This window comes from Oculina patagonica, chromosome 2 (genome assembly GCF_052425735.1).
Source record: "Oculina patagonica isolate OP01 chromosome 2, crgOcupat, whole genome shotgun sequence".
NCBI classification, from domain to species: domain Eukaryota; kingdom Metazoa; phylum Cnidaria; class Anthozoa; order Scleractinia; family Oculinidae; genus Oculina; species Oculina patagonica.
This window is the reverse complement of record NC_135759.1, coordinates 20,018,096-20,028,674: the sequence shown is the minus strand read 5'-3', so window position 1 is coordinate 20,028,674 and position 10,579 is coordinate 20,018,096. Positions and strand designations below refer to the sequence as shown.

The 10,579-nt window shown below is 41.0% G+C and overlaps 2 protein-coding genes across 2 annotated transcripts; both read left to right on the top strand.

Annotated features, from left to right (window-relative positions):
* Positions 1-115: 115 nt before the first annotated feature.
* On the top strand, positions 116-1,689 carry LOC144641831 (tRNA dimethylallyltransferase-like). The gene is given in 2 exon segments (XM_078500853.1): positions 116-691; positions 694-1,689. Coding segments are annotated over 2 exon segments (1,473 nt in total). The 3' UTR covers positions 1,591-1,689.
* Positions 1,690-3,305: 1,616 nt separating this feature from the next.
* LOC144643418 (protein DPCD-like) lies at positions 3,306-9,143 on the top strand. The gene is made up of 6 exons (XM_078502672.1): positions 3,306-3,390; positions 4,562-4,642; positions 5,495-5,613; positions 5,754-5,887; positions 7,504-7,606; positions 8,162-9,143. The coding sequence occupies exons 1-6, from the start codon at positions 3,315-3,317 to the stop codon at positions 8,264-8,266; spliced, it is 618 nt and encodes a 205-aa protein (XP_078358798.1). The 5' UTR covers positions 3,306-3,314; the 3' UTR covers positions 8,267-9,143.
* Positions 9,144-10,579: the final 1,436 nt, after the last annotated feature.

The window sequence follows — 10,579 nt, the reverse complement described above, 5'->3', positions numbered from 1 at the left end:
CCTAAGGTTAAGGTTTTCTCGCAGACCTCTTGGAGTCCCCAAGAACTACTTACCTACCCGTCTCCTGTCTTGTATTTTTAGCCTCGTTTCCAGACTCTCCTCGTTCTCAGCCAAAATGGCGGCCAGCATGGGCATTTGTCGTTTGCCTCTTGTGGTAATTCTGGGCTCCACTGGTACAGGGAAGTCCAAGCTAGCTATCGAAATAGGTAAAATAATTGGCGGAGAAATCCTCAGCGCCGACTCTATGCAAGTTTACAAAGGTTTGGATATTATAACCAACAAAGTAACTGCGGAAGAGCTCTCACAATGCCCTCATCACTTGATCGATTTTGTGTCGCCGCTGAAGGAATTCTCCGTGGTAGAGTTCCGAAACATGGCCTTGCCTTTGATTGAAGATATCAAGAAGAGAGGAAAAGTCCCGATTATCGTTGGTGGTACAAACTATTACATCGAATCAGTTTTATGGGATATACTGATCGGCGAAGATGGAAATTCTAGTTCGTCGACTAGCAGTGGCGACGAGGCTGATAGCCCTGTACGAGCTATCGAGAAGCGAAAAAAGATTCAAAGTACAGAGCTTGCGGTGTCTGCTGAGACAGCTGGTGAAACAGGAGCGGTTCAGGGAGAGGGAGCTAAAAGATCGAACCAATCTGAAAAAATGTCAGGAAAATCCGAAGCTTGCCGACAGCGGCCTGTGGAGAGGAGGGTGAGGAGTCCAGCTCGAAGTCAACCCTCCATGAAAAGCTCAGAGAGGTCGATCCAGCCATGGCAGATCGTCTCCATCCAAGCGATTCCCGTAAAATTGCACGTAGTCTTCAGGTATATGAACAACATGGAAAGCCACACAGTGAGATTTTGCAAGAACAACAACAAAGATTGGGAGGCAGTGCTTATGGTGGACCCCAGAGATATGAAAATGCGTGTGTATTTTGGCTTCAATGTCAGAAAGAGATTCTAAATGAGAGGCTTGACAAGAGAGTTGATGAAATGTTGGACAGAGGATTAATTGAGGAACTCTTAAACTTTCACCAGGAATACAACCATGTGTTAAAGAAAAAGGATGCTGACTCAAAATACACAGAAGGTATATTTCAGTCCATTGGTTTCAAAGAATTTCATGAGTTTCTTGTCAAACAGGAAGGAAAGAAGTTTGATAAAAGCAGTGCATCTGTAGAGGACAAAGCGCTTTTGACAACAGGCATTGAAAACATGAAGACAGTCACACGTAGATATGCTAAAAAGCAAATGACATGGGTGAGAAACCGCTTCTTGGCTAGACCACGGAGCTCTGCACCTGATGTATACGGTCTGGATGCAACTGATCTTAAAACCTGGGAGACGAATGTTCTTAAGTGGGCATTAGAAATCTTAGATAAATTGATGAAAGAAGAAAAACCACTTATAGACCCTCTCCCTAGGGTGATCATCCAAGATGATCGACATGCAAGGCATGTGTGTGAGATCTGTGACAACCGCATCATTCTTGGTGAAGAGAACTGGAAGAAACATCTAAAATCTAAATCACATAAATGGCATGTAAAGAGGGAGGAGAGGAACAAAGAAGTAAACTCTGGTGTGATTAATCAGTGAAAAATACCAATGAAAAAACTTCTTTTTTATGAACTCCTTCTAAAAACAAGTATATTAGAAGAAGCTAAGAAGTGAAGTATTGTGAAAAAATAGTGCACTGTATTTCTCGTCGCCCCCCCGACCCCGCCTCGGCGCCACAGCCGCCACAGTCCCGCCCTGCCTGCACTCACTCTCGCCATCTGCCCGTCCGTCTCCCTGTCTCCCTCCTTTTCTTTGTGGGCCCACTCTGTCTCCCCACTCCGCTCTTCTCTTGAGCGGGCGTCCTGTGCGTCCCCTCACCCCACTGGGCGAACCGGCGCCCGAATACGGTACACATGTTATTTAGAAGACCCTCTTCCAACAAACATCATGAGATTATACCAGGAAATTGGATCAAGTTTTTTAACCCATAATATTATTCTAAAATTTTAAAATTATTGAATGCATGGTAAAATTAATGGTGAAAATCATAACTCCTTCTCTAACAGTAAACCTACCTACAGAATCAGTAAGTGAAGTATTTCTAAATGTAAATTTATCCAGATTATCTGAATAAAGAATTGTACATTCATTAACGAGGTTACAGACTCTGGATATAAATAGCAGCAGTGCTCCTGGACTTTAAAGAAAGGACTTTGAGGTATAGGGTCACATAACTTCAGAGCGCACCAGTCAATTCTCAGCCCTAGCAACCAGCTTTTCCTTTGACGGCACCAAGGTGGACTCTGACCAGGCCCGATTTTTTGAGTATGTGCAGAATATTCATTTGTGATTGTCAGTCAATCAGATATAATTAAACACAATTAGAAGTCCGTCAATTCCAGACTTTTGATTCAGACTTTGCTAAAGGACTTCTGAGTTCTTGGTGCTTGGTGCTGACTAAAAAAAAGCAGGGACTCTGAGACGAGATTGCTTAAAACTGTTAACACATTATTTTTTTGATATGATAGAAAGCCCCAGGTTCTCCATTGAGGCCTAGGCTCGATTACCAGCTGCTGTTCAGGGAATGAGCCCACTCACCCAAAGACTGGACTCAACGGAGTGGCAGAAATCGAGCCTATATGGGGCCCAGAAAATAATTTACACATTTAATTGAATCTGTTGCAACCCATGAATAGTACCCATGCCAAACCTTACCATTCTCACAAACAACCCAGCCCCACAACTGTCCTAATATCCCAGGGGCATAACAAGGTTGTCCCCACAGCCCTGGCAACTCAATCCCCACCCCCACACCCCCATACAACACATCCACCAAAACCGACACCATCCTACAAGCCCCAAAGTTATGAAAAAAAAGCCAAGAAAAAATTAGACCTTGTCCAATCAGAGGTTGTTTTATTATAAACATTAGTCCACTGGCTTTTCCATAAAGTTCATCCAATTCTGTATTCCATCATCACTGTAACATGCATGTACTTCAAAGGAGCCTTTATTAAAGAATAATCTTTCGGGTTTACCTCGATGTAAAAACCTGTGAAATTTCCATTTGTTTTAGAACTATTGTTTTCCTATTTCTGTATTGTTTTGAGATTTTTTGTTGCCGTGTTCGTTCTTTGCTTTACATCACTCATGAGTTTAATTTCACAGGTTTTTACACCGAGGATGAGCCAATCTGTCAGTCGAATAGCCAATTCCTGCGGTCCAACCCAGGTTCCAAAAAGTATCTCTTTTTTAGTCCCTTCTCTGTCGATTTCCCGAGCCTTCTATGGTTGTGGTCAGCGTCTTTCAAATGAAAATTTAAAATGGCGGCGGCAGAAGGAAAGTTTGTTTGGTTGGAAACGCTTCGTAACGCAAGAAAGACGAGTCTTGTTCAAGACGGTAAGAAATACGAACTAGCAAAACTTTAATACATTTTGTTTTTTAAAAGCTTTCTCGCCAAAATAGGTACGGAACGAAAACTGACCTTGCTGTCTGATCGACATAAGCATCATTTCAAATAGGAAATTGTAATGTTCAGTATAAATGTTAGTATTTCTTCCCCGGTATTTCTTCAAACCGTGGGAAACCTGAATATAAAGTATAATTGATTAAAAAGAGACAGAAACTTTTGAGGTAATAATAAAGGATATATACAGGACAATTATGGTTAAGAGAGGGAGGAGAAGATTAATAGATGGATTATAAATTTTAAAATATTACCGGTTGGCCAAATCAGTTATTATTTTGGTTAGTAACAGTAGAAGTGATATAATTTTTGGCTGGGGGATTATAGGAAATAAGGCACCAGTAGGCAGTAGTGTGGGCTGCCCATAGACAAAGTCGGAAGCCAAGATGGTGCATAAATGGTTGCTATGGAAACTGACTAACAACACTAGGAGGAGACCAGTGTGTGGTGAGAGCAGTGTAGCCAGGGTGCTTTCCATTTAGCCAAAAAAACGGAAAAAATGGTTTGAAGTCAAATGGAAAGGTAATTTTCCGGAAATTCCGTTCGGGAATTGTGGACTATGTTTTGATGTAGTCTTTTTGTTCTGGTTGGAACGAAACGTTGAAAATTTTCTTACCATTATGGCGTCTTTATATCGATATAGAACGCGTATGTTCACTTCGACCATGGAAATGCCAGCACTTGTTTAACAGGAGAAATAAGCTGCCTGCCTCTGGTATTCCACATTGGAAATGTGTAAATATTTTTTCTCAGGACAGGATCAAGCTCAAACGCGCCAATTCTCACTCGACTGCGAAATTCACTTGGTGCGAAGGTGGGAACAGTTACCTTAAAATAAATCGCGTCTCATGGAACTTTTTAAAAAATGCTTTTATTTATCAAGTAGACTTTCCTGGTTGTCCCTGAATCTTTGTTCCTGAAACAATTTTAATTTATAACATTCATTTTCAAACAATGACTGGTCTTCAGTTCTAGCCTTAAGACTTAGTTTATACAACATGCATATACTTGAAAGAAAACAATCCAATAGTTTCAAGCTTATTGAAGCATATTTATTCTATTGCTGTGGTTGTTAATTTTCTGTAATGCTCCTGCTGTCACCAGGTCGTCGAAAAGTTCATTACACTTTCCCTAATGAAACAGAGATGGTAGAAGAATATGACGTATCATCTGGAGAACTCTCGGGTCAGTTGTAGTAGGTTCTATACTCCTGATCATCTTTTTTATCATTAATAATTTGAGCTATAATTAAAGGCAGTCACTGTGATGGTTTAATGCTTAGCGGGCTGAACTCCAGATCGAATGGTCCGAGTTCGAGCACTGGCCAGGATCACTGCGTTCAGTTCTAGGGCAAGACACTTTAAACTCTCACAGTGCCTCCCTCCACCCAGGTGTATATAAATGGGTACCGGCAAAATAATTCTGCCAGAAGGTAACCCTGAGATCGACTAACATCCCATCCAAGGGGGGGTAGAAATACTCCTAGTCCCTTAATGCTGCAGAACTGGAAATAAGCTCCAGCAGTATGGGCCCCTTGGCTCAAAGCAAACTTTACCTTTTTACCCAAACCAAAAAACAAGTTTGCCTAATAATTTTCCCTTTTATGGTCATTCACTCCAGGCTTAAAATATAAAATTGAATTTCTAGCATTTACAGGGGTGGCAAATGGTCTTTCAAAAATTATTGTCTCGCATATATAATTTTATTGAAATTTCACATTGTCATCAACTCAATTTTTACCATTTGCCAACCCTTGTTTGCTGGCACAAAGTGAATTGCTTAGTTTTTGTATGGTTCAAGCCATTAGTATGTGACAAGTTAATTTCTATTAAAATTCAGTGTACAGTAAGTGAAAAATATGTTGACACTGATTATTAAAAAAGAGTTATGTCTTATTTTTCCACTGATATGATTTTATGAAATTTTTGTTTGATTTGATACAAAACCTTAGTTAATCTTTAGAATACAACTACAATCATTCATCTACAAAATTTGTGCAACTCATATATAAACTGCATTGCTGTACACATATTTCAGTAAGAAAGTGGAAGACGAAGTCTGGTGTTGGAAGAGAAAGCAAATGGGAATATGAGATAGGTGAAGACTTGAGACCAGTCAACCTAGATGTGGAAAATATCAGTGAGAGTAGGGGAAATGTAAGTTGATTCCTTTGTTCTTAATTGCACTTTTTCCATTGGCATAAAACATATTTGATATTACAGATTCTGTTGTCAAATATGATACACTGTATTGCATCAAACTTGACTATTACGTCATGTTTTATTTTCATCCTTAGCCAATTTTTACAAGAAAGGATAACAATAAAGCCTTTCAGTGGAGAATAAGAAACCTTCCCTATCCACTAAATGTGTACAGTGTGACGGTCGACGAGGATAAACAATCCATTACAATAAGGACAAGCAACAAAAAGTAAGACAAGTAAACGCACTACAGTCAAAGCTCTCGTAAGCGGACACCCTCGGGACGCGCAAAAGTGTCCGTAACTGGAGCTGGCCGCTTACAAGAAGGTTCTCGTAGCGGCTACTTGTAGGGTATGATGGCCGCTCGGGGCGCCCAGCTAACAGCGGACGTAGATGACGACAAAACAAACACTGAAACATTGTCTGTGTTACTGTTCGACCGGCGGTGAAGTTGATCGTTAAAATCAGGATATAGAGGCTGTTAACAGGATTTCTTTGGGGTGTCCGCTTACCGGAGCTTAAAAACAAGTGGTCTGTCGTCTCGGTCCGCGGCCGCTTCGGGGTCCGCTCGGAATGTAAAATCAGAGTTTGTTGGGAGTTAAACGGGGTTTCAACCAAGGTGGCCATGTGGCTGTCCGCTACGGGTGTCCGTTAAGAGAGCTTCGACTGTATTTGGAAATGTGGAGTAAGTTTGCCTTTGAGTTGCCAAACATAATATTAACTCTCTGGGAATTAGGGATGGCGCAGTAGTGAGAGCACTCGCCTCCTACCATTGTGGCCTGAGTTTGAATTCTGGACCTGGCATCATATGCGGGTTGAGTTTGTCATTAGTTTCTTCTTTAAACGCAACCCCCCAAGCTAAATTTTGGAGTTGGTGACTTCGTTCTTTGGGACTAAAGTCGCCAGCCTGGTGACTAAAATTGAGAAGAAATAATTACTGGAAGCGTGAGCTTAATTTAGAGACTTAAATTTTTCACTGGCGACCAAACTTAAGCAGTTGGTGGCCAAATGGCTACTAAACTTGGAGGGTTGAAGGAATATCTTTTTTTCAAGTTCTTCGACCAGCTTTCTATTGAATTCCAGTTTGATGGGAAATCCAAGGGGCACAGGGTTGTCAGTCACTAGACTGACAAACCCTCTCGAATGGCAACCCTAGTTTAACAAAGTCAATTTATCTCAGTCTATTTTATATACAGTCGAAGCTCTCATAAGGGACCCCGCGGATAAAAGTGTCCGCAACTGGAGCTGGCCGCTTATGAGAATGGTTCTTGTAAGTGGCCACTAGAGGTGTAGGGGATAGATGGCCGCTTATGGGAGCTTGCCCAGCTAACATAATGGTAATATGCATGTTACTGGTGTTTCGAAATGTAACCAGACGTGGATGACAACAAAACAAACACTGAAATATGGTACTGTAATTACAGTAAAATCATTATGACGAACGGCGATGTGAAGTTGATTGATTAATACAAGATACAGAGGTTTTTTATATGATTTTCTTTGTGGTGTCCGCTTACAGGAGCTTAAAAACAAAGAAAAAGTCTAAGTCGTAATCTCAGAAAGTGTCCGCAGCCGCTTAAGGGAATGTCCGCTTACGAGAATGTAAAAATACAGAGTTTGTATTGGAGTAAAAACGGGGTTTCTTACAAGGCGGCCGTAATTAGAGCTGTCCGCTTACGAGAGTGTCCGTTAAGAGAGCTTCGACTGTATTTCTCAAAATTTACTGACAACAGCTGTCAACAGTGTTTGATATTTTTGAGTCAGTGTACGGAGTAACCATGGCATCTGTTGCCTAAGCTTGTGATAAAAAAAAAACAACAGCGTCCTTGCCTTCTTTGTTCACAGATATTTTAAAAGATTTCAGATAACTGATATGGAAAGAGCAAAGTTGAGTCTGGAGCAGAGTGCAATTTCCGTAGCTCATGCAAATAACACTCTCATCATAACAGTAAGTTGATTCTTAATAAATAACTATATGCAGTGTAGACTTTTTTCATGGTGTTGATATAGGATAGTAGCTCAAACAGTAGGAACTATATACATTGTGTTAGTTTTAAAAAAAGTCTTGTTGCTCAAATGAAAGTGGTTCCTTGGTTTGGACTAGACTGGAAAGTGGTCGGAAGAAGCGGTCTTCAGTACGATCTACCTTGCTAAGGGGTGAGGGGAAAGGGGGGGGGGGGGGTACAAGATTTTACTGGTCTTACAGTTTGAGGTCCCAGAATCATTAGTACATTGTTTGCCTGGAGCTTACCCTGCTTTAAAAACAACACAGAGAATTTTGAATCTTGTTTCTTAGTTTTTACTTCTTGTAAATGGGGGGGGGGGGGCTATACAATCAAGACGCAGCGGGAGGGGATAAAAAGAGATAAACACTTTTTCTGTGTTGTTCATTGGTTCGTAAGAGTACATTAGTTTTGACTGCATTCCTAATACTTTCTGTTTAATTAATACGGTAATTCAGTAGATTCGTGATTCATGTGACGGGTATTTCTCTTGTCCTCAGTACCACAAGCCGCCATTGATACTAGAGCAAGAAAAGTTAGTTCGACAGGAACTGGTCAAGGTCAAGTCAAGTCGTGATGGAGATGTGGAATGCACGCCAAGCTGACAAAACTGGAGATCATCTTCTTTAGTGGATGGTGTCATAAACATATTTTCTTCAATTTAGAGGAATAAGCAAAGCATATTCTCATTGCCTGTCACCGTCACGGTTTCATTACGCGTCTTGAAAAATTTAGCTGATAATTGTAAATATTTTAGGTCTGTCGTTGTCAATCCGTGTCAACTGTTCCCTATCCTTAGCCGTCCTTATAAAAAACCTACTTATCAAAAAAATAAAAAGAAAGGAAAATCGGTTGAAATTGTCCACGTGAGGCTCCTACAAAAAGGTGACAGACATGATCGTCGGAAAGTCAAAAAGGTAACTCTTATAAGTGCCGGAATCTAATTTTTGTGGGTATGGTTCGAATTCATTTTCAGCCCATTCTTAGAGGTAACAATTCTAAAACGTGTCATATATTTTTCCGGCTTAACACCGTCAAGGTAGAACAATCACTCCGTCACGGAATATAGGAGTCTTCTCTCCCTGTGAGAAATTGCCGATTCCAAATGCTATAAGTCACCTGAGTGCTTATCGTAGTACAATTTGGCAGAGTGTTGGAAAGAGAGAATAACGCAGTTACCACTATAGTCAAACATCTCTTAATGAGACTAAGATGGCAGAAGCTAAGTCCCCGATTAGTAGGCCCCATTAGACACGCATTCACGGGTCCGTTCCAGAGTATTGGATATTAATGCGCTGAAAGAACTGCTGATTGTCACTTATTAAAATGATCACACAATAGGTTTCATTCGCAGACGGCAAGAGTTAAAACTGACTCCGGCAGTGAAGAAGTTTAAATTTGTTTAAGAGTTACTTTGGAAACTAATTGTAGAAAGAATTAAAGTATGTTAACTTTGTCTGCGATAACGGCAACTAAATAAAAGTCATTAACATTTACTAGCCTGCGTGGCAGCGTTCAAAGGGGAAGGAGAAGGGGAGTTCGAACGCGAGGAGAGAGCGCAGAATCGTAACTCTCCTTCCCCTTTAAACGCCGGCCACGCAGGCTAACATTTACACTGAAGATGGCCTTATTTTGCGTTACAAGAGCAGTAACCACATTTTGTCACTCCACAAGTGATCACTTCTACATTTTGATTAGCTTGCGAAGCTAGCGTTTCCGTACAAATGAAGAGTTTTACTCTTTTTTGTCGCGCGAAAATTGGGGCCAGGGGAAAAATTTTCGCCCGCCCAAAACGCGGGAACGCGTACGTAGGCAACAGTTTGTTTGCGCCCTTTTGTACCACGTGACTGTGCGAGTGTACATGACGCGCAACACATCCTCGATCTATCGAGTGGGAAATGAGAAGAGGAAAAATTGACCGGGAAGGGGGGCATATACTTGATTCGAGATCAAGATTGCAAACCGCGGTAACAGGCAAAATAAACTCTCGACCTCATTCTCATTCAACTTTAATTTTTTAACTCATTCTCATAAATTTCTTTAACAAGACGTTGTGATAGGCAACTGCAACTCGGTCCGCACTGGACATTAAGCCACGTTACTGATAATTAACATGTGAAGATATTACCCGGTTGGGAAATATGAAGTATCGAAAATTTACCTTTGCGTGCTGTTGCTGTCCTGCCTAAACGAAAACTGTCCACCGCTGCCACATGTGTTACAAGTATGATTATCTACATAACAATGCTTGCTTCCTTGAGTACTTGGGGGTAAAACTGATGACACGTCAATGTTTTGTTCTGATATGACGGATTATTAAGGTGATCAAGCAATAAAGAAAATTTGGTAGATAGCCAGTGACGAAGCCCAAATGAACGAGAAAATTATAGAATCTTAACTGAGGATGGCCTTGGACAAGAAAACAAGCTAAAACACTATTTGTTACTCGAGGCGGTTCACCTGCGGTCAGTTTATAGCACGTGTGATAAATCGGTGAAGTAGATAAAACACGCTTTCTACCAGAATCCCACAAAACCGCATATGCTGCAGGCTATACGGGAGATTAAACAAGTATTTCAGAGGTGAACGCAAAGGCCTACTCTGGGACCCAAAGTCGCCGTAACTTTGGGCGACTTAAGGCGACCTTAGGCGATTTTAGCTTATTTTGTCCAAAATTATGGGCGATTTAAGGCGATTTTGGGCGATTTTGAGCGACTTTACGCAATTTTAGGTGACCTTTTATGCAATTTTAGGTGACCAACCTAACAGTACAGTTGTGGTATACATGTACATGGGAATCATTATGGTACACCATAAAGCATTGTTACAGAAAATATCTATACTATCTATCTAAGAACTTAGAGCGACTTAGGGTGACTTTAGGCGACTTTGGGCGATTTAATTTTGGGTCCCAGAGT

Excerpts from the sequence above, each read along its gene's own strand:
- LOC144643418 (XM_078502672.1), top strand. The coding sequence starts at position 3,315 with ATGGCGGCGGCAGAAGGAAAGTTTGTTTGGTTGGAAACGCTTCGTAAC. Across the intron at positions 3,391-4,561 it reads GACGAGTCTTGTTCAAGACG|GTCGTCGAAAAGTTCATTAC; the intron begins GTAAGAAATACG and ends TGCTGTCACCAG. Across the intron at positions 5,888-7,503 it reads ATAAGGACAAGCAACAAAAA|ATATTTTAAAAGATTTCAGA; the intron begins GTAAGACAAGTA and ends CTTTGTTCACAG.